The following is a 23764-nucleotide window of genomic DNA, read 5'->3' on the forward strand; positions in this document are numbered from 1 at the left end:
ATTGTTTTTTTTTTTTTTCAATTAAGAGAAAATAAGAGTTATGACTGCCATGTGATTGCCTGGTACAAATCACTGACCAGTGCTGCTGTGATGACAAAGAACAAAAAGCTGACAGATGTGACATTTTTTGTGTTAGTAAAGAATTTTTTACTCAGATTCTTCAGCTAACCATGTCGCTAGCTTTCCATGTATCGGCCTATTTACTCCAAATCAGCTATAGTGTATACTTTAAATTACACAATGCAGCCGTGTTTCACAAAACAGGCTTTCTTTGGTTTCCTGTTAGTTATGCAAAACGTTTTAAAAGTTATCTATTACATCTCAGTTAACATTAGGTCTTCATGAAGTTTTCTTGACATAATGCAAAGCTCGATTTAAATTACATGATGGATTCAACAATATTAAAACATTAGCAAAAATAACTGTTTTTCTCACTTGAATGCGTTGTCAACCTCGAGTAAATTTCTAGCATGTGCTAACAGATTTTTCTTCTTTAATTATTGTGCATATATGAAACAAAACCAACGGCTGCCTTGAAATGCAGGAAAGACTCAAATCTAAAACTGTAAAGCGTACATTTAAATGAAGCTTAAGTTAGTTCAATAAGGAAGATCTGTATTCACCCATCTGCCTGCTTTTCCTGGGTGTTCGGCTGCTTTTCTCTTCACACGTCTACCCCTTTCGCACGCTGTCATTCTCAATCCTGACATCATTACACTAGTCCAATCATCTTCTCGCCTGCCTTCTTTGAGCCAATCAGCCTGCACTTAGAATGGTTTAAATCTGTGCTCTCCGTCATTCTACCTTTCAGACTGTCTGTCCTGCGTACCACCTCCTTCCCATCTCCACCTCAGCCACTTCAGTCAGAGCTCTATTCAAGCCTCAGTCTTCACTGCCACCACCAGCATCTAGACGCCGGTGGGTCCTGTCCTAAATCCTTGCACTGCTAGGATTCCATTCTGCCATGATGGCTCATCGGAGTCAAACACATTAACTCCTCTTTCTCAATAAATTATGTTCAGTTCTTCCGAGTCATCTGTCCTTATTGAAATATGGTTAGCAACGATTAAAGAATATGATTTGTAGTGAGAAGCTAAAACACGTGACCCTTGAAACCTTGACCGGTTCATCATTCATCTCTAGTTAAAACCCTAAAATGTTACACAGCAACACGCTGCAGCGTTCTTGGATTATTGAAATGAATATGATAATAAACTAAATAACAACTTGAAACGATATCACAGCTTTGACTTAAGTCTCTTTGAAGTGTCCAAAGGGTAAATTTCTCTTTTGACTGATCTGTTAAGTTTCAAATTTCTGATAAATGAAAACAAAGTAAAGAGATCTGAAACAGTCTACAAAACCCCCAAACACAGGTGGAGAATGGGACCATACAGGTGTGAAACATGAAATATCCAATGTAGTAGAGTTCACATTAGATTATACGTGAGGTACTGATATACTCTATAGTGCATCAGGTATTTACAGCGCATGGCGCTCATGCTCATTCACGTGTACGACAGGAGGCTTGCAGCTTCTTGCAGTGAGGTGGGTCGATGTTTTTTTAAAACTCAAGTTTAAAAGCTTGCAAACCTAAATAATGTCTTGATCTACAGTTGTGTTGCTCTGTTGTGTATCAGCTGGTGTGTACAGGTCATTTTTACCTGCTATAAGCGAACCTATCAGAACAAGCCAATGCAAAGAAAGGCTAGTGGAAGACGACTGGTCCAGGAAGTGACACGTAAAGCCAAGAGCGGATTGCCGCACATGCTACAAATATGCAAATATGACTAGTGCTGCAGTTTTTGCTACCAAACAAATCACATATCGATTTGCTTTTACTTTTTCTTCCTTTTTCTTTTAATTGTCAAATTTAAAAAAAAAAAAGATTTTTAGTCAGGGACTTTTGTGTGATTGACATCAATGCTGAAGGTAATTCTGCTTTGATTTGTGTTTTTGCTAAATATAATTTATTAATGAAAACCTAATTAAGTTTTTCCCTCTTTGAGTTTGAGTGATAGCAACTGTAAATAAAAAAGACTTCAAACACCAAGGGGCTTTCAACTTGAACTGAAACATGAACAAAAAGCCCAGGATTTAGTTAGTGCAGGCCTTTTTTTTCATAGTATTAAAAAAGAAGCTGTGGTACTGCACTCCTTTGTAAGTACAGGGTATAAGCAGTAAAGGGAATTATGCTGCACTGTTTAGCCCTCCTTTGCACAATGGACATTTTGATAACAGTGCAATGGATACAGCTGCAGATTTACACAGTATTACCAGAGTATTAGCAAAACTCTAATTGAGTTAAGAAATTGGGTTACAATAGAACAAGTAAAGGTAGCCAGTAAAAATAAGCAAACAAGCCTGTTTGATGTATTTCTTAGTGACTGAGATCCAGTGTTTAACATCTAACTGCATAAAGTGTACACTTACTGAAAAGTGTAATGCTGCTTTTTATATTTCTGTCACAGTTTTCTTTTTAGGTTTAATTTCAGCGCTGCTGTTTTCATTGTAAATGTTTCCGCCCTGTTAATGCTCTCCTCTAATCCCTGTCTAATCACTTCAGGTACAAGTAGAATTGCCAAGCCAAAGCTAGCCTGTCACGCGTGACGTCTGTGGCTTCAAATTGTTTACACTCTTTGAGGGATTTGAAATTGTTGCGTTATGAAATAATAAAATCTGTCAAACTGCTACAGAGATTTACCACAGAAGCAGAAAATCCATTGCTACAGGTCAACAATGCTGTACTGCCTCTTCGATATCTCTACCTTGATCCTACCTCAAGTGTCAGGCAGGTTCCCAAAAAAAGTCTTGTCAAAATGAATGCATCCATTTTTTATTTTGCAAATATGATAAAAGAAAAACAACTGTCCATTACAACTCACTGCATGAAGAAACTAAGTAACCTAAATTCTTGAGATCTGAATCCACAAAGAGCCCCTGTTGCTTTTCTGACGTCAGATCAGATACACTACACTGCATATCCCTGTAATACGGTTTGGAGAATTGGAGAAGTGGATCATCACATGATTTTGAATCCAACTGAACTGGCTCATCTTCAAAGACTTACACCAGAAAGAATCAGCTGAACTGTGACAAAGATCTGAGACCCCTCTGACCTCTCATGAGCAGCTCCAAGTCCAGCTGAAAGGATTCTTCCATTAATAAGCCTCATTACCGAGGCTGTTCTTTTTTTTCACACATTTTCTTCCATTACAGCAAATATGAATGTCCAAGGACATCAAAGACGAGCGCAAACAGTGACATTAATAAAAGAGTGAAGAGAAATAGTCTCTCAAAAAATAGTAGGTAAACTACATCATTCAATAAATAGATAGTAAATATCATATATTTGTGTACATGTGGTTAATTATTAAGCTGGATTCAGAAATGTAAGGGGCTTACTGTTTCCACTATAACTTTCTTTGGCTTTTTATGGAAGTGAAACAACTAGTTCTTTAAAGTTATTTTAACAGCTTTTTCTATGTATCATTAAAAGTCACTCCAAAACACAGATAGGCTTCATGGTGCTGATATTTCTAAACTCTTTCCAAAGGTTTTTTGGCTCGAGAGGTCAAAGTTCACGCTATCATATCTTTTGTTTACATGAGGCAATTTTAAGCAACTGTAGATGTACATCACTGACTCTTGGCTCGTTAACTGCTTTTGCATTCATGTGGACAGAAACATTTTAAGGGTGTTTTATCAGATTTATTTACTTAGAACAACAAAAGAAAACCCCTGTTTGAAAGAATACCCCTATGCGTGTGGACCCGGTCATACGCTTCCATGTATAGTTTTTTTGTGGGCGCACAGCACCTCCTGCATGGCAATAAGCCTCACAGTGTTGAAATGTCTTATTAACGTAAATCTTCTTGGGTAATTTAGATCAGTGACTCAGCTCTGGCCTAGTCCACTATGGCGGATTACTGCACTTTCTGAAACATTTGGCCTACATACCAGCCTAGAAGTTACACTGGAGAGAAACAGAATCTCTTCTCTTTAACAAATCCCTTAAAGATTGATCCAAGTTGAGAGGTCCCATAAATGTGGGCACAGATTATATGTGCTTGCAATATGAAAACACCTTATATTACCGACTGGTTTCTTTCTTGAGAGTTAGCTGTAGTGTGATTAATATTAATGTGCATTAGGTGTTGCACAAAGAGAACCACACTCTGCTGGGGACGCACTGAAGTGACAAAAAAGGCAGAAGCAGTGACAATTAAAAGGACAAGAACACTAGAGGTCCTTTTTTTGTTTCTCGATCTCTAAGGGTTTCTGCCTTCCTGAGTTATGCAGACTGGAAACGTGTAGGTGCGCTGAACCAATTATAACAAAAGAAAGGGAGAAATGATTGCTGACTAACATTGTTTGACAAGAACAAAACATTGCTTTGTATGTTTTTCCTTGAATGAGAATAAAGCTTTTGGTGCAACAGAGTTCTTTGTTAAACTTCCTATCTGTTCTGAGCATGGAGTGTGTTTCTGCTATAGCACTGTGTGTGTCTGTGTGAAGTGTGTGTACACAATGCATGACCACTGGCTCTTTTTTTCAATCTCCTCCTGAAATTCACGTGGCAGAGGCTCAGTGGACACGGCTTTTCCGCTGGCTTTCATCCCATTGTGTTCACGGAGAAGGGGCCTGGTGCACATCCTCGAGCAGCTGCGTGGCTCCAAAGTGTGCTGATAGCATGGGAACTAAAGACAGGAGTGTGTGTGTGGGAGGGGGGGGAGCGGGGTGACAGTGTATTACTCACTGGTGGAGTGAAGATGTGAATCAGCGTGGTTGGCCCATAGTGCAAGATGAGCAGTCTGGGTGCCAAATCCAAACTAAAACAAACAGCAAAACAAACAAATGCACTCCATCTTGATTACTCAGTCTGAGTTTTTCTCTATTTTCCCTCATTTGTCGCTTCATCTTCTTGCTCATCTCACATCTCTCTCCTCGTCAGATGCACTGGGTACGAGTTTATCCCTGTCCTCAACCCTGTTTTTGTTAGGCACATTTTACCCAAAACATCCTCTACAGTGTTGTGTCAAAGTGATGTGCTGGCTACCATATAAAGAGTTTAGTTAGGAAAGAAAAACAAAAAAACCCAAAAACGTTTTGGACAACGTTCAGATTCCTGGTTTAAGAGGAGGTCAGAGTTCATCATTTCACTCAGGTTCTTCCTCTTTTTCTCCTGAAGTGTCCAATTGTGGAAAGATCTCCTCTTCCTCTATAGCTGGCACCTCTTCCCTTTCATTAAGGCCATCAGTCAACTCCTCTTTGCTTGCCTGCTCCTCCTCTTCCTCGTGAATGGCTGTTATTGGATCGGTGGGCTTGCCAATGCAGTTTGGATTCTCTTCCTGAGCCTCCTCCTGGGCTTCTGCAGCAAGCACTCTTTTCCACATTTCATGGTTTTCCAAAAGATGCTGTGTGATCTGGCAAAACACTTTCCTCCTGCTCACCTTTTTGGCTTCTTGCCGCTCTGTCAGACAGAAAACCAACAGTTAGAGAAGATTCTGGGATTGAAAAAGAGTAGAAATAGAAGATTTTCGGGAAACATGCTCATTTGCTCTCTTGCAGAGAGCTACAAGATAGGAATCATATTCATTTTACACATGCGTTACGAGAAAGGCATGAAACAGGAAAACAGTGAGTCTGCACCTTTACAGTGAGATAATTAACATATATATATATATATATACACACATATATTATTTTTGTGCTAAAAGCAAAATTTAAGAGTACTGTGGTTTCCTTGTTTGTTTTTTTTATTTTTACTTACAGGAATAAAGGGAGCGTGACGCACGTAACTACTGTAAAAAGAGAAACTAACATTGCACTTGCAGGGGGATGATGAAATGAGCATCATATATATGAAAATCAAAAGAACTGGAATTTCAAATAATAAATTATAGATGCTGATGATAACTGTTGCACTTGTTGTTGCAAGAAAGCAAATGATAACTATTTATCCCATTAGGAATATGTGTAGTAATTAATAGTGTTCTCAACTATTAATACTGTGTGTCTTTTTTGCATCTATCACAGCAGCAGAAACTAGCTGCATTAAATGTCGATAAATGAGTCAAAAATAATGACAGAAAGTCTATCCTGGAACATGTCCTCCCATGCAGTGAATACTCACAGGAACGATTCAGCGACATACGTTAGGTATTCCCTACAACATGAATAATCAAGAGACTGACATACGCGAGGTGTCAGAACTTGTTGACGCATCCTCATCTGCCATATCCTCATCCTCCTCTTCTGTATCTTGTCCTTCCTGGTCTCCCTCAGATTCATCAACCCAGTGTCCCGGCATAAGAGCAGCTGAGTCGTAGGAGGAGCACAGTGGTCCCACGATGTGAGTAATGAATGATTCCTGCAGTTTAGCTAACTGTGGAGCAGACCTGTCCATGAACGGGCTGATGGGAAGGCCCAGGGATGATTCTTCATCGCCCTGGCAGAGTACAAATATGAAAACGTAAGAATAACAGGAATTATTAAATATAAATGATGTGTCTTGCACTCTCTCCTTCAAGAGCTGTACATTTTTAAAGATGGCAGAGAATAAGGGCTTTTACACAGCATAAACTAATTTCTGTATTAAAATAAATCAATATATGAATTAAACACGATATCACTCAAAGGTAAACACAGCTATGCATCTAGTCTTCTGTATAACTCAAGTGGCAAGCACAGAAACTTCCAGATATGCTGCCTCTGGGCACAGTCTCTTGAAAGTAGGTCAAGAAGACTACAAATAGAAAAACATCAGTTCAAACTATGGCCGATCTGTATGTATCAGTCATCCAAATGAGGCTGCCTGCAGAAATTTTCCAGAGTAATGGTGACTGTGATCTTTATATTTGTAACCACATGGTCACCACCAGTAAATGCAGACACAAATCTAATTATCTTTGCTGTGTATGTATAGATTGGGTGCACGACTCCGCATCAGATAAACTGTAATTATGATTTGTTTAAGTATTTATCTATGTAACAGTCGTATACTGTAAATGGAGGCCACATAAAGAAAACCAAAGCGGAGTCATATCTGCCCCAAATCGTGTGGTTTGTGTTGGATTACCCACGACCACACAGCTTGTATTGTATTTTAATACATCGTGACAGTCCTGTACTGTGCTTTTATGTTTGTTATATGATGTTAGAGCTTTCAAAGCTATTCACCGGGAGGACAGAGGGCCAAGAGCTCCAATTGCTATGGAAACCAGAAACCTGGATGGCGTCAGTGCACTGCACTAGTGGTTGTGTGTGAAAAGTGTGTGTGTGTGTGTATTTATAGACACGGCACAATCAAACAGAGAAACTTTGTTTTAAGTGAGTATTTTTAAAGTGTAGAATATTAAATTGGTGCATTGCAGTGCATGATGAAAATTCACGCATGTTTGTGTGTGTGTGTGTGCGTTTATATCTGCGCTGACTCTGATGTCACAGAGAGCCTCGTTCCACTTGTGATCTTCCTCAGTGCGACTGTGAATGAGTGCTGTCAAAGGATGGCACATTTAGGTCATGCGCCTCTATGAAAGCAAAGCATGCGCATACGCTCTGTCCCTCGCCACCCTGTCTCTCACCCCCAACCCCCATCCCCCCGGGATGCTGTCACTCAAAGGACTTACATAATCCATAAAGTTTTTTAAGACAACTGAGCCAAAGCTTCCAGAGGAACACCAGAATGCTAAGCAGCAGACATGAGAGGCATGTCGCTTTCCTCGGGAATCAGCAATGTTCAGATTAGAGGTTTCTCGCTGCTGAACACTGGTTTGATATCCTTTCTCTGAGTTTTCCCTTCATTAAAAAGGATTAAATAGATAATACACATTCTGATGCTAAGTTTGGTGGCTGTCAAAGCAACCTTGTGATAACAAGCTTCTGTCCCAGCCTGTATGTCTAACATAAAGACCTGATTTGAGAGGAATTTATATTGTGGGTACCGCTGAGAAATAAATAAAGTTTTCAAATTAGTGCTATGCTGTCTACAAAATCCTTGCTTGTTATCTTTATGGTCTTGTGAGTTTATAGCAGGATTTGTTGCCAGGCATCCATCTACAGCGGCTGTAATAAATACATGAGCTAATAGGTAAATGTTTTCAATATTCAGTTATTGTCAGAGGGAACATGTGGCTACACATTTATACCTTAGAGAAATGTTCTAGGGGCAAGAAATGAAATGCCTTTCATGCATACTGGAAGTTTTTAAAGGTTTAGTTCATTGTGTCTGTTTCTTAGCTTTAATTTCCAATTTCCTGTCACCTCTGTAATGTCACTCTCCCAGTTTCCTTTATTCCCTGCCTCATTGTCTTGCTACTTTGTGTAGTCAAGAGACTTTTCCTCTTTTCTCGTCTTTTCCGTCCCCCTGCCTGTGACCTGGACAGCAATCTCATTACATGACTGTCTCAGTTCCTAAAATGAATTTGAAGGACAGAGGATTGAGGAGACAGAAAGCTTGCCAGAGCAGATGTAACGAAGGATCAACAGGTGTATCCTTTGTGTGGAAGTGTTGTTACCTCTGTGCTAAACTGCTGAAATACACAAACCACATTGGGAGGAGGGATCTACAAATAAGTTATTTTAGGAACTGTTCAGTTCACTACTTGTGTATTTGTTTGATAAAAGAAAAAGGTATGATATCTTGACACAATGTCAATTTATTTGAAAGATGGCCTCAATAATAAAGTTGTGAAGCACACTGTTATGCTTGAATGACATCTGAAATAATGAAACACAGCAGTAGTCGGTCTGCACCAAAACAATTTAGGATGCCGCCATGCCAAACATCATATTTACTTGACATTGTTTTAAAAATCCGACTCCAAAGCCAGGATGTCTCATTTAGTTAAATGCCTGTTTCCTTGACTGACTCCCCGTGTCTCTTACTCGCCTCCTCTACTCACATGTCTGGCAGAAGGGCTAAGACGTTAAGAGGATTCAAAGAAAGGAATGAAGAATGTACTTAGAAAGAAATTAGGAATCTGGAAGGTTTCCGGGAATTCTTAGTGTTTGTTGTGTTTTCTGTCTTGCCTTGTTTTCTTCTGTGTGAACTCTGACCTCTGTTTTTAGATTTTTTTTTTTACACTCTTTTTTGCCCACTGGATTTATTTGTCATGTTGACTGACTCCTGTGAATGTTCTGTGTTTGGATTTTCCTTCACTGAAAATCACATTGTGTTTATCACTGATAAGGCTGTAGATGAGAACATTTTTGGTTAACTCTCACAAGATATTGGTTGATATTGACAGGATTCGTTAGTAAAACAGTGACATCAAACACAATAAGTATTGTTTTTGTACAGAAAGTTAGCTTGAATTACAATTAATAACTCCTAATCCCTGAATGTAAAATAGTTTTAACTTGTCATAGCTTTATAATTTTTCATGTGACTGAAATATGGAAATAATACTGAGATATTTATCATACATAAACTATGTTAGTAATCTATTACAAAAAAATGACCTCATATCTCTCATTAATGATCTAATAAACGTTCTGCAACAGCCACTCCTAACAGGACTTTGGTTTATTTACAAATGATGACAGTGAAAACACTACTAGAGGCGCTCCTGTGCATCACAGCACTTCCTGTATTTCAAAGTTTTTTGTATAACTATTTGGTTTTTGGCATCTGGCAATTGCTTGTACTTTGGCACACAAGTTAGGCTTTAGCAAAATATCCAGTCTGATCACACTGGATTTTAGGTAGAGTTTTATTGTGTTAAACCATTACTGATATATAAGTAATAAATGGTTGATTTTATTAAGTTGTTTTTTTTTGTTTAAATTTAAAGATTTGGGCAAGTGTAGAGTTAAAGAAAGAATATTTTGGTATAATTCTTTTTGAAATAATTCTTGTGTTTTTTTGTGTTTTGTTAGTTTTATGTGAAATGCTGAACATTTAGAAAGCAGTTATTTTTAAGGGAACACTTAACAAAACTGCGCTCTGAATATATTGGAGACATTTTCATGAACATACCTGTTCATAGAACTCATTGACGATCCCCTCTGTCCATTGTAGGTGCAGCTCCTTACACTTCAGTGGCCCGTTGACATCAGCGAGCTTGATGCACATCTGGCACACTAGCAATCGATCATTCTCATTGGTCCAATCAATACAAGACACTCCTTCATCCCCTACCTAAGGAATTAGAAAGATGTTTTTGTCAAAAACAAAAACAGAGCTTATAGATTAGTTGTAGAAAGGTTTATAGACCTTGCATTTAAGACAATGTGAAAAAAAGACATTCTCTGTTACTTCAGAAAGAGACCTTTACAGAAAAAAAATGAAAAGAGCCTGCAGTAAATGTTTATTATCTCTTTCAAGGAGGTTATGATTTTGGTAGTGTTTGCATGTGTGTATCACTCTTTCTGTCCATATACATGATAGCTCAAAATTTTTGAATGATTTCTAATAAAACTTTGTAGGCGTGTAGATTATTGTGACGTTAACAATCCATTAGAATTTGGATTATAAAGGTCTTCAAGGTAAAATTTAATAAGTTGTTGGTGGAAAACGTGTATTGTCAATATATAGAAAGTACCATTTAAGGATTTACAATGTGTCACGTTTGACCTCTGAGCTCTTCTTCAAGGTCAGATAAGGTCAAAGTTTCATAAAAAGTCTCGTTAAAATGTTTATCGTTAAAACTGTGCTTTAAATTCTGCGTCTTGTTTGTATTGGCAACATTTAGAAATTTGAACTGTTAAATGGGGATTCTAAATATCACATCATAGTTTGCATTCAAATATCAAGTCGAGTCAGTAACAGCATTGTAATTACAGACGAATGATGGATGGTCATGTTTTATACTGTTTATGTAGCTTATTTGATTTACCTTGGCATTAAACTCTGCGAGGAAGTCAAAGTGCTTTTTGAGGTCAGTGGCCAGGATAGCTTCAATGACTAGGAAGCGGAAGCGCTTGAACTCGACGTGTTCAAGGTTAACCAGGAAGTTATACTCAGATCGAGACATAAAGAGGTTCCAAGCTGCAGCTGCGTGATGGTTTTCCAAGACTGACCTGTCGTTGTAAAGAAGAGCCTAAAATGGAGAAGGAGAAACTTAAATTAATATTTCATATCTGTCAATGAATGAATCTTCCCAGTTTAGTAATGAGTCGCTTACTAAACCATGTTTAATATTACATGTTAGGTTTTAAGGTAGGATTTGGTACACCAAAATCTAAAAATAAAAATAACTCATACATGAATCAAAACTTTGACAAGAATCCGTTTTTTTGTTGATGCTAATTCTGGCTTTCTTTTTTACCATAATGTTGCCTAAAACCTGCAGCATCTGCATTGCCTCAGTCTCAACTGTAAACTGCTTAGACTAACAACTTAATCTGCTTTTGGCTGTATGTTGATGTTTGTATTTGGTTCATTTAAAGCTCTTTAACAACAGTACTCATGTCTGAGCATTATGTACGTTTATATTCACACCATTTACGCTCTTGTAACAACATTTGATAACAGGATAAGCGGCTTCATTCATATTAATTATAAGCAAAACAAGCAGATTTTAGCTCAAAGCGCAGTTAATGTGACAGCTTACATTACTCCTTATCTCATCATAATTACATCTGAACCGTTATAAAGGTTTACACTGCTCATAATAAACAAATACTGGTAATATGCTGCCTATCATCTCTCTGGAGCATTTCATAAACATAAACTTAATGAAAAGACGTCTTACTGACATTCAGTTTTGTGAGCTTATCTACCTTAAAACATTAATTACTATCACATAACTAATAATTCAGTCAGTTAGTATTCTAAGATCAGTATAGTTGCTGAAGGGACTTGGTTAATGAATATCCACACAACAACTTGATGTGGACAACGCTCAGGGCGACCTTATTGATGACATTTCACTACTCCATTCCCAGTTTTAGCTTCCCAGTAAATGAACTTTCCCATCCGTCAGTCTTATTGATCACTATCCAGCCATCACTACGGCTCCTCCCTCAAGCCTTCCAGGTCACAAACATTTTCCTGTATTTATTTACCTGTGGTGCACTGGTAGCTACTAGAAAGGCATTGGTTCTTCCAGGGTGGTCATAGTCATGCATGGCAGCAGCTACATAAAGGGCCATGAGCTCCAGGGCAGGGATAAGACCAGCCAGGCAGCCATAGCCTTCCTGCAGCACAGGGTTCATTTTGGACACCAGGAATCCTGTGGCACCAGGTGTAATGCCGTTCTGTGAGTCTACATCCAAAGAGACAACACAGGCAAACTATCAGTGACTCTGACCTCTGATCGCTCCTCTCAAATGTTGCCTGCAAGTCTACTTCATTCTGCAGGACATGCCAGCATTATCACTAACTTTTAGTATCTTGCCATTGACCAAACAGGAGGAAAAAATAATTTAAAAAAATTACTTTCAATAAAAATAAATATGGGAATATCTGGGTAATTTTGCTATCACACTGCACTTGTGATGCCGTCCAAAACTTGTAAACAAGCATGAATAAAAATTGAGGACGACATCTAGTTAAGTTGTGAGCATTAGCTCTGGTTCAGGACCCATGAGAACGACTAAATGTATGTCCTAATTATTCAGCTTGGTCCCTCGTGACAGAAGTTATTAATGCATAAATAACAAAATTGTCAGCTTAATTTTCAATCTATGCACTTTGATCCTCTGACTGAATATCTGTCCTGTACAGTCTAGGTACAGTTATGAGTGTCTTAAGCTTTAAGATTTACACCAACGTGGAAACAGGCTTGCTAGAGTCTGGCAGACGGGAATTAAAATTATGATTTTTTTTTTTGCATGAAATATCAGGAAGATTAATGTATGCGTAGGAGACAGCGCACCAGTGTGTACTCCGTTCTCAGTCAGCAGGGTGGGCAGTCCTGGCACAGGCTGAGTGGTGAGGTACCAGACAGCATGCAGCACGTCTGTAGCATGGATCCGGTTGTGATCTGAGGAGAGTAAAATGAAGTGCTGATTCACAACAGTGTGGGTGGTAAGAGCGTAGTGGAAAAGTCCCAGCTTGACTAGTTTTAAATACCCTCAATCACGGTAGTCACCTCATTGGGCCTCAATGCAAGCAGTGTCCTTTTAAAATATATTGGCGATATAATATGTAAAGTTGGTATACATATAAGTATACTGTATACTATGGATTACTACTGCATCAGTGCATGGCTGATGAAGCGACTTCTCTCGTTTTTACAGAAAAACAATGTTACAATCCATGGAAGACATGGAGATGTAACATAAAAATCCATATAAAATAAACACTTATTAATTGATTGATTTGATTAATTAAGTTTCACTGGAAGGTTTTTTAATAAGAACACAACTTGTAAACATGTTGGGTCACAGTCTTTCGCATAATGAATGAAGTGCTATGAGTAAATCTGCCAATTCAAACAATGGCTTAAAATCTGGGTCACAAATAGACAACAAGACTGATATAGTTTGATTAACGTCACATATGTATGAGATGGATATTGATGCCTCTAAGTAGGCTTTATCCATAGTATTCCCAAACATGTAAAAATATTCCCTCTTGATGTACCCTGTGGAGGCTTTGAGAGAAAGGCTAAAATCTATTTGTATTTGATTAGGAGCTATTTTACAATATATTCCTTCAAATAATCTAATCTGTCACACTATAAATTCAAGCTCGTGTCATCACATTTTCAGTATATATTTGCACAGTAAACAGCAGGCAGGAAAAATAGACACGCTATTAAAAGTTTATTTCATGAGCAACACATCCACCTTGTGGCAGCAAAAGGTAATGATGGATCATTTTTTGTTTTTTTCTTAAATATGTGATCCTTCTACTTACAAGGGATGTCCCTGTATCCATTTTCCAAAGAATGGAAGTAGTTCATGAACTCTCGCACAGGAATCCTGAAGGTCTCAAACAGACCTGTGTCCTCAAACAGCCTATAAGAAACCTGGGAGATGCCACCATGAGGAAAACACACACTACAGTGAATCACCTGGATATCAAATCATGCATATTAGAAATCAATTCATTTTTCCACCACCTGCATTAACAAGCTAACATCTTTATCCAGTTAAGCTGCTAATTACATAAGTCTACTGCAAATGTAATCTCAACAATATGAGTTCCTGTTTATTGAATTAATGACCATTTGTTTTCATTAAAGTTGCAACATTTCCTCACTAACAAAGTATTTACCTGGCTGAGGATGCAGCCCGTCTTGCCGTGAGTCTTCTCCACAAGACTAAAAATGGGAAAGTTCCAGTTGTTAAGCTGACTCATTAGAGGCTCCAGCCCTGGCATTAACAGAGTCTCTGGGGCCAAGTTTGGCTTGTCCTGTCAGGCAAAGGTAAGTGAACAAAGATAAGTTCAGGGTGGTGAAAGAAATATTTGGACGTAAGGTAAAATAACCTTTAGGACTTAAAAATTTCAGTCATCACAGTGACACAACAGTAGGAATATTGGTTTACTTAATGCACTCTGTAGACATACAGTAATCGGGCATAACATTATGACCACTGACAGGTGAAGAGAATAACACTGATTATCTCTTCGTCGTGGCACCTCCTAGTGGGTGGGATATATTAGGGGCCATGTGAGCCTTTTACATAAGAAGCAGGAAAAATGGGAAAGCATAAGGATTAGTGCAAGTTGGACAAAGGCGAACTTGTGTTGGCTACAAGACCGGGTCAGGGCATCTCCAAAACTGCAGCTCTTGATGTCATGATCCTTGGTTCGTCGACCCACACTTTTGTCTTTTTTCTCATTGTTTTTCGTTATCTTTGTATTATAGTTCTCACTGTTCTATAGGGTTTTTGGTTCGTTCTGGTTAAGATGAGTTTTGGTTTGGAGCTTCATAGTCTTCTATTTATTCATTTTTTCCTAGTGCCTCTGAGTTTCATTATGTCTATTTGTGGTTCATAGTTTCTTGTTTGATTATGTTAGTTTCTCTTTGTTTCCAGTCTGTGTTCCTTATTGGGTAAGTCAGTGTTTAGTTATCATGTTTTTGTTCCCTTTCTTCATCCCCCCAGTCAGTCATGTCTCTGTGTGTTTATTCTCCAATCGCTGTGTCAAGTTCACATGTCTTAGTTGTGGTCTCAGTGTTTTTACTTCCTGTTTTATTTAGTTCTTTTCATTCTCGTGTGTATGATGTTCAGTTTTGCTTCCCCCATCACATCAGTCAGATAAGTGTGTTTCTTCCTGCTCATGTTTTTCCCAGTTTAGATGGTTTGTTCCTGCCTCATGTTTTGGTTAAGTTTTCAAAGCAATAAACCTGTTTTTGAGTTTTCACGTTGTGCTCCGTGAGGCCCACGTTTGGGTCCTACCTATGACACTTGTGGGGTGCTCCCAGTCTGCAGTGGTCAGTATCTATTAAAAGTGATACAAGGAAGCAACAGCTGTGAACAAGCCACAGGGTCATCGGCGGGCAATGTTCATTGATGCATGTGGGGAGTGAAAGCTGGCCAGTGTGGTCTGATCCAACAGATGAGCTGCTGTAACTCAAAATGCTGATGTTGGTTTCGAAATACACATCCATCCATCCATTCGCTTCCGCTTATCCTTTTCAGGGTCGCGGGGGGCGCTGGAGCCTATCCCAGCTGTCATAGGGCGAAAGGCGGGGTACACCCTGGACAGGTCGCCAGTCTGTCGCAGGGCTTCGAAATACACATTTCACTGCAATTTGTTGCGTATGGGCTGCATCGCTGTAGACCAGTCAGAGTGTCCACTGCTGAAAGTTCCAACAACATCAAAACTGGACCACAGAGCAATGGAAGAAGGTCTGATGAGTCATGTTTTCTTTGTAAATCAATGCCTGTTGCTTACTTTGGAACACCTGGCACCAGGATACTGAAATCCATGTTCCCTACTTAAGCACTGCTGCAGACCATGTACACCATTTCATGGAAACGGTATTCCCTGATGGCTCTGGCCTATTTCAGCAGGATAATGCATCATTCCACAAAACAAAAATGGTTCATTAATGGTTTGAGGAGCACAACAAGTTTGAAGTGTTGACTTGGCCTCCAAATTCCCCAGATTTCAATCCAGTCGAACATTTGTAGGATGTTGCGAGGCCCCACCTGGCAACTTACAGGACTTAAAGAATCTGCTGCTAACATCTTGTTGCCAGATACCACAGCACACCTTCGGTCAGGCCTGTTTTGCTAGCAAAAGGTGGAACAACACAATATTAGACAGGTGACCGTAATGTTATGCCTCATTGACTTATATTGTTAAAGCAAAACCAGCTTTTTTAAAGTAACTTTCAAAGATAGTTGCTGCTTAATAGAGGATAGCTAGCTCATGACATCATAAGATGGTTTCACATAATTCGCAAATGATGTAGTGCTGCTCTTATTGTCGATTCAATTATTCCTTCTTAATGAAATTATTTTGGGGGAAGGACATTAAGTGAGGTCTGATTGTCTACCTCTGAAGAGAGCAGGACAGGGTGAAGAACAATGCCGTCATTCGGATACTCCCTGCAACCTTCCCTTGCTTCAGGAGGCTTCTTGCCTCCCTCTGCTTCCTCTTCATTCTGTGCAAAGTCGCTGCTGTCACTGTGGTTGGTCTCATAGGTGCTGTCGTACGTGCTATCATAGTCTGATGACGCTACTGCGCGTTCATCTGGAAAAACATGACACGATTTAGAAAGGTAGCTTTAATAATCACACTAGTACTTATGGCCACATTGGATTTGACACATTAAAAAGGACTAAACACATTAGAAGTGAACACAGACGTGTTTCTTCTGTTGAGAATACATTATCACTAGAACACAAAGATGTTTCTGTTTAACTAAAAACTGGAGTTAATCCTATGTTAATGTTAACTATAAGACCTTTTTTTTATAATGACTCCATGAAAACATAATCAAAATCCAAATGTCCAAAACTTCAGCTGTCCTAGGTGAAGCGCCCTTGATTTAGATCCTGCCTTATATAAGATTATTTTAAGGTCGAGACCTTAAAAGACCTCGATATGTAAGCCGATATGTTTTTGTTTCAGACACATGAAACAAACAAATTTATGAATCCTTACTAAAATTTGTGTCAAAAACAAACTCTTTTATTGCCATAACGAGTGGTGGATTTCTTGTTTACATTCTGCTTGAATGTCGTAAACTATGCAACTGTATATAACTGAAGGGTGTTTCTGTTGTTTCTTCTTTACTTTTTCAATTTACATTTATTGGCTGCTGTAAATACCGACACCAGTAGATTGACAAACAACTGATATCTGCTGAAATATCAGTTGTGCTCTAATTTGTATCTGGAATAAACAGAAAAATATGTATTTTTTTACTTGATTACCTGGGTGGGGTATTCTGTCTCCTTTGTCTTCAGACTCTACCCCGTTGTTTAGTCGATTGTTGTACGGCCTGCCACAGCTAACGGAGAGCAGAGAGACACAAGCATTCAGAGTATACACACCGGTCCATCCTAATTGATCTCTCTCATCTGGTAATTTGGATGTTGCTTTATTCTCAGAGCAAACTAATGACGTGACTAATTTCCCCCACTCACACGCAGATGACACATAAATTGTACAATCAAATTTTCTGCGGTCAGAATCGCTCTATATATTGTAAGTAAATAACTGATTTAGTATGTGATAGCGTGTAAATTACCTGCCGCAGAGTGATGGAGGCCGCCAGTGAGTGGTGGTGGAGCTCGGAGCGCTCTGGCTGTGAGTTAAGGTTCTGTGGTGGCTTTTGGGGGCCACAGAGCCAGGTACTAGCTCTGTTAGTGGCCCAGCCGGCTCAGGAAGCTGCACTGAACATATTTTTATCGTAGGGCTGGAGGCAGGAGTGCCCTGGACAGGAGGAGATGAGCAAGGAGAGCCCAGAGGTGATATGTTGGAGGGAGGGAAACCTGAAAAAGATTGCATTGTAAATCAATACTCGCTTTTTTTGTTTGTTTGTTTTGTTTTTACCCAAAATAACTGAAATGTTCTACACTCTGCAGTAAAATAGATTCACAGACACACACCTGGTCTTCCCAGTGGTTTGCTGTACAGGTGGTTGGATGTGACAGAGGCAGCACAGGAGGCAGACATGGAGCGACTCTTTGAGATGGTCATCATCACTGAGTTGTTCCAAAAATCACTGGTTTATTGGAGGAGAAAAGTCAGATAAAGAAATGACAGTAATGTTAAACCTTCTGAGTAAGACGTGTTACCTTTCTGTAGTGTGTTTGTTGCTGGCTGAGCGGTCTCTGCGTACAGGGCCTGGCTCGATGGTAGGCAGCCCTGTAGCTGATGTGGTTGTGGTCCAAGTTGATGAAATTCTCCTAAGTAATCCTGGGGGAAGACTCCGCCTGAGACGCTGAAATACAGATGAACATGTAGATGTTACCTAATGGTAAGTAGCTAAGGCAACATTATGAAATTCTAAAAAGTAAAGGGATTTTTTAAATAAAACGCAGCTTAAAAATGATGAAGAGAATGCTTCTTCGTCACAGTGGTCAAAATCAGTCAAACTTCAGAGATATCACTGCGTTCAGTTAGGAAGCATAAACCACTGTGAATCAATTTCACCCACTTTGGTGCAAATGAAAGTGACAACGGTGCACCGGAGAGGCAACCCCAAAAAAGGGAACGGCTTTGTAGGTGGAGGCCACAGATACAGATGAAAGCAGGGTCACACTGAGCACACTTGACAGTTGTGAAAGAGAGTAGAAGGGAGACATGCACCACGTCCCCATGGTGTTAATCAACCCAGTGTTAGACATTTCTCTGTAAATCCATGAGCTGAACGCAGTTAATGAGCTCATATTTTTCTGAAGGGAGCACACAAACACATTTACAGCAGAATATAGAGGGCAGCAGAGGATCACATTTGATGTTCTTCTAAAATAAACTTGCATCCACTCAAGCAGATAACCTCACATACACACATGCTCACTCTGCTCTGTGGCACTTAATCTATTCAAAGATCTCAAGCAGAGTGTGAACGAATGACTGAGGAGGCGAGTAAAAGAGAAAAGGGTGGGCTGAGAGAGAATGGCTGTTGGCGCTTTTTCTATTGTAAATTTTATTATTACTATGGGGTATTCCACTTTAAAGGGCATATCTGAAACATCTTCATGCAACAATAATGTAGCTTGAAAAAGTGACAAAAAAACTTGAAAATTGGTTTCACTGCATAAAAAATAAGTTATGAGCCAATCTTATAAAATCGTATAGTAACTTTGTAAAAATGTAGCCATTTTCAAAGTTTGCTAGGAGTAATATAAAGAGAAAATTTGTTTAACACAAGCTAGTTCAGAAGCTGGAAGTTGCTAAATATTAGAAAAATATCCTGAACAGTAGCAGCTTGATAACATAAACAGCCAAATGATACACTTTCAATAAGAACTACAAGCAAAACCTACAAATTAAGAAAAAAAACAGGGTTTTGCTGTCTCGCTGTGCAAGGTCAAAGCTTAGTTGTAGCTCAGTCACCAATAGTACTGATTACCTTTATGTAACTGCTATTTCTGTCCTTAGTTCAGAGCCATACAACAGGCCAGTGCAAGTGAGTTGAATCACCTACATTACCCACTGCCACATGCAGTCTCACAAATCCCCAGTGAGCCAAAATGAGGCAGCATCTCATTGAGTTCCACTACATGGCTCAGGCATTTGAGTGCACTCAGGCATTGTTAAAGCTGCTAGTCACTTTCCTGGTAGGCCGTCCTGCATTGCATCACACACTTTATTTAGTTTCCTTGCTCACGTTAAGTGCCTTCATACATTTTGAAGCTCTGGCCTTGTAAAACATTAAAAAGCCCCCTGGAAGAATTTGCGTCATTGTTAGTTATCTTAGAGGCCCCCACCAGGCTAGCAGTGAGGGAGGAAATGGAAAAGATCGCTGATATGTGCCAAAAGAGACATACCTGGTAAATACCTGTGTGTGTGTGTGTGTGTGTGTGTGTGTGTGTGTGTGTGTGTGTGTGTGTGTGTGTGTGTGTACAACAATACAACTAAAAAAACATAGCTTAAATATAATTAAATATTTTTGTGTTTTTATGAGCACATTATTAATACTTTTTACTTTACTCACTCAATATAATAGAGGGGAGTATAATAAGTCTGGCATAACTATAGTAATGCCAGTTTTCATTTTTTGTATGTCCCTCTATTCATTGGTTATTCATGGGCAACCATGAACCTTTGAGGTTAGGGTGATCTGCTGATCATCACTGCTTAGGTACAATCAATAGCATCACTAGTATATAGCAATGAAAACCTTTTACTTCTTCATCTTTCTGCATAAACTTTGAGTGGGGTTCTAAACCCTGAAATTAAAACAAACAAAGAATACATAAAGGATGAATCTGTCTACGAATCTGAACAGTAAAGCCAATGCAAAGTGCCTTGAACCTACATTATTTCTAACAGACAGCAGATGAGTCCTCTTGTAAAAAGATTTATATGAAAAAAATACTCTCTTTCTAACTTGAGCTATTCCTCATGCCCTTACTACTCATTTTCTGGATAGGTTTATGATATCAGTCACATGTTTCAGTGTTAGTTTTGTGAATATTCACAATATAGATAATAAAGACATTTTTTAGATAGGGGGAGGCTGTCTTGTGATTGATATAATGCTGGGCATGTATCTTTCCTTGTTAGATCGTCCTTTACTTGTTTAGTATGGCGTTATTTTTGTGCCACTATTCTGAGCACACGTAAAAAAAAATTGAGCGCACGTAAAAAAATTTGAGCGCACGTAAAAACATTTTGCAGGTGCATGTGTTGCATTTTGAGGAGAAATTTATTTTGAGCGAAGAAAAGATCAATTTGAGTGAACAAAGGTAATCGCTGTGTGCAAAAAATGTATTTCAGTGTTTGCTATTATCCATGCACACACACACACACACACACACACACACACACACACACACAAACAGCAGCCCCTCTCGCTCAGTTTTTGCATTTGCGCTTGCTCGCAATGTGTTGCTTGCGCTCTCAACATTTCTTCCCGTGTGCGTTCAGCTCTTTCTGTACACCGTTATAGTTGTACCACAAAACCAGCCAATCACAGACTTGGATGCAAAAAACCCTGATTGGCTGTTTTGGTCTCCAATCAGTTCAAAATGACGAAATGCAGTATCCCAGAATCCATTTCGTCCAAACCTCAAACGAGGCAGTGGCGGAGGAACACAGAGTGGCGGAGTTTGAAATATTACTCTTTCTGGGTCACAAATAAACTTTAAAGATATTTTCATGCAAGAATGGTGCTGTGTAAACTTCAAATATCTGCTCGAATTATCAAGACATCGCATATTTGCAGAAGTGCTCTAAACGTTTTCGGAGATGCCTGTTACCCACCAGCTGACCGCATAGCTGGACTGGCCATTGGGCATACATTTGCCCGGTGGACCGATGGTGACTTTTCATTTTTATGTTTGCTTGTTTTTGTAACGGTATAAACAACGAAAGGTTGGATTAACCAATTCAGCTAGAATGAAAAAAAGACACAAAGCTGGAGTTATTCTGTGTTTTGCTGCACACCTGCCTGTTCTTCTCTCATCCTCTCCCCTCCCTCTCCTGTTGCTACTTCAATCATGAAACTGATCAATGATCAGCTGATCGGCTTTTCTGCCACAAGTCCTGTCTCTCTTGTTTGTTTATCGCCCACTTTGCGACAGAAAGAGGAAACCAGCGGATTTTGCGCTAAACAACATCAGCACGTTCAAGCTTGATCAGCTGTTGTTAGAATTTATTTAATTACTTTCTAGTATCAGCTGATGTTTGCTGGAGTCACAGCTGTAAAAGCTGCTGGTCATGATATTGGTTTGGATATGTGGTGAGAGGGAAACATGAAGGTGATACAAATCATACATATATATGTCTTGATGCATTCTTAATCATCCAGGAAAGTAAATCTCCAAAAGTTTATCCAAGTGACTTTTGTGACTGAAGTGACTTCTTCAGTCTGAGACCAATCCGATTTTTTTTTTGCATCCAAGTCTGTGACTGGCTGGTTTTGTGGCACAAATATAACTGTGTACAGAAACAGTTGAACGCGCACGGGAAGAAATGTTGAGAGCGCAAGCAACACATTGCGAGCGAGCGCAAATGCAAAAACTGAGCGAGAGGGGCTGCTATTGTGTGTGTGTATGGATAATAGCAAACACTAAAATACATTTTTTGCACGCAGCAATTAATTTTGTTCACTCAAATTTAGCTTTTCTTTGCTCAAAATAAATTTCTCCTCAAAATGCAACACATGCACCTGCAAAATGTTTTTACATGCGCTCCATTTTTTTTTTTTTTTACGTGTGCTCAGAATAGTGGCACAAAAATAACGCCATAGTTTAGCATTTGGTTGTACTAAAACACACACCCAAAGCTGGAGGCTGTTAATTTTTTCTGTCATTACTTTTGTTTTAGTCCCGTTCTACCCAAAACTACGATCACAACAAAGATAAAAAAGGAAAAAAAAGAAAGAAAACCCCACACTTTTATCTATGCATGCTACTTAGCTAGCATTAGCTAACTGAGGTTTCTCGTGTGAGATTATTCACACATTGAGCTGACTATTGGTTCAGCACTGGTTCCTATGGAAAAATGTGTTTCCCAAAGTTTTCTGGCTGTTGCTTGGTAAAACTAGTTGCAATAAGGTGCTGCACCACAAACTGCTCCCTGATTGGTTTTGTTGCTAGCAGGTTGCCATGGTTGCCTGTCATTATTCATGTTTGTCTACAAAAACCTGCAAATTACTAACCAAGTGGTATGCAAAACTTGAAAATATGTGACGCAAATTAGAAATGAACAAGCTTTGCCTTCAAAGTAAACAGTTATAGCTCAGCTCTGCAGCCTGTTTCAAAAACATGTCTCCATTTCTAGCTTGCACGTTTCACAGCTTGGAGAGCAGTGTTTGTAGACAAATCTGTAAAAAATATAAATATGCGACTAAAGTAAAAAAGGAAGTTTTTACCAACCTTTGGGGAATACATATTTTTATATTTTATCCAAGCATTGTCACAACCAGTTAAAATAAAAAGCAGAAAAACAAGACGGCAACAGGACAAACACAAGTGTTCAAAACAGTAACCTAAAAACTGTGTGAGCCACTGAGCCTACTTTTAACATTTATGGTTTAGAACTGTGTCTACAATTTGCACTGGCACTGACTTTTCTATTCACGTTTATCTGCTTTGCCTAGCACACTAAACAGTTAAACATATGTATCTACAATAACTGTAAATCTTACACTGAATAGTAGTGATTCTTCTTCTCCTTTTGGAAGACCAGACAAAACTTTGTTTTTAGCTGTAAGTAAAATTCCACAAAACAGCCAGAACTACACAAACTCAACTTTTCTAGAAAGACAAGCAATAACCTTTGGAATAGCGAGTCTCTCTGTTTTTTCTGGCCCATCTTCAGAGTCAGAGCAGGTGTGGGTGTCTGCAGGGGTGCGAGGTCGGTGGAGTGGCTGGAGGTTGATCTGGGTGCTGAGGAGATTGCTGACAGCCTTCAGAGAGCTGCAGGTGTTAGGGGGCAATGATGGGTCTGCCAGCAGGTCTGAGATCAAACCATGAGCCTCACCCATCACTGCGATGTCCACCACCACACTGGTGCCCGATGACTAGAAGACAAAATGAGAGAAAAGGTGAATAATTAATAATCCATTGTTCATTTTTTCTTGTGTAATACAGTCATGTTGTGGATTTAAAAAGTCTTTACACACTGATGCATACTAAAGTTTTTTTATCTAAAAGAGAATGGAAAAATGTTTGTCTGTATACTGTGGTTGCACAGCAGCGCAACCATTGTCTGTGTGTATATGTGTGTGTGTTT

General features: G+C 39.1%; 1 protein-coding gene across 1 annotated transcript in view; it reads right to left on the reverse strand.

Moving 5' to 3' along the window:
• Positions 1-1881: 1881 nt before the first annotated feature.
• The window catches only part of LOC147314485 (cGMP-inhibited 3',5'-cyclic phosphodiesterase 3A-like), a 68465-nt gene continuing 46582 nt past the window's right edge, over positions 1882-23764 (reverse strand). The window contains exons 2-15 of the mRNA XM_086261439.1: positions 23307-23552; positions 18154-18299; positions 17965-18080; positions 17604-17847; positions 17287-17363; positions 16404-16600; positions 14171-14308; positions 13811-13922; positions 12825-12932; positions 12013-12212; positions 10842-11045; positions 9983-10144; positions 6202-6451; positions 1882-5473 (exon numbers count right to left, since the gene is read on the reverse strand). Of these exons, the coding sequence (XP_086117565.1) occupies positions 5160-5473; positions 6202-6451; positions 9983-10144; positions 10842-11045; positions 12013-12212; positions 12825-12932; positions 13811-13922; positions 14171-14308; positions 16404-16600; positions 17287-17363; positions 17604-17847; positions 17965-18080; positions 18154-18299; positions 23307-23552 (2514 nt within the window). The 3' untranslated portion in view covers positions 1882-5159. The remainder of the gene's footprint in view (positions 5474-6201; positions 6452-9982; positions 10145-10841; positions 11046-12012; positions 12213-12824; positions 12933-13810; positions 13923-14170; positions 14309-16403; positions 16601-17286; positions 17364-17603; positions 17848-17964; positions 18081-18153; positions 18300-23306; positions 23553-23764) is intronic.

Source organism: Aulonocara sp. 'chitande type north' Nkhata Bay, linkage group LG14 (assembly GCF_057382095.1).
Source record: "Aulonocara sp. 'chitande type north' Nkhata Bay isolate Kocher_YH1m ecotype deep benthic linkage group LG14, A_spYH_male_GT1.1, whole genome shotgun sequence".
In the NCBI taxonomy this organism is placed as follows: Eukaryota; Metazoa; Chordata; class Actinopteri; order Cichliformes; family Cichlidae; genus Aulonocara; species Aulonocara sp. 'chitande type north' Nkhata Bay.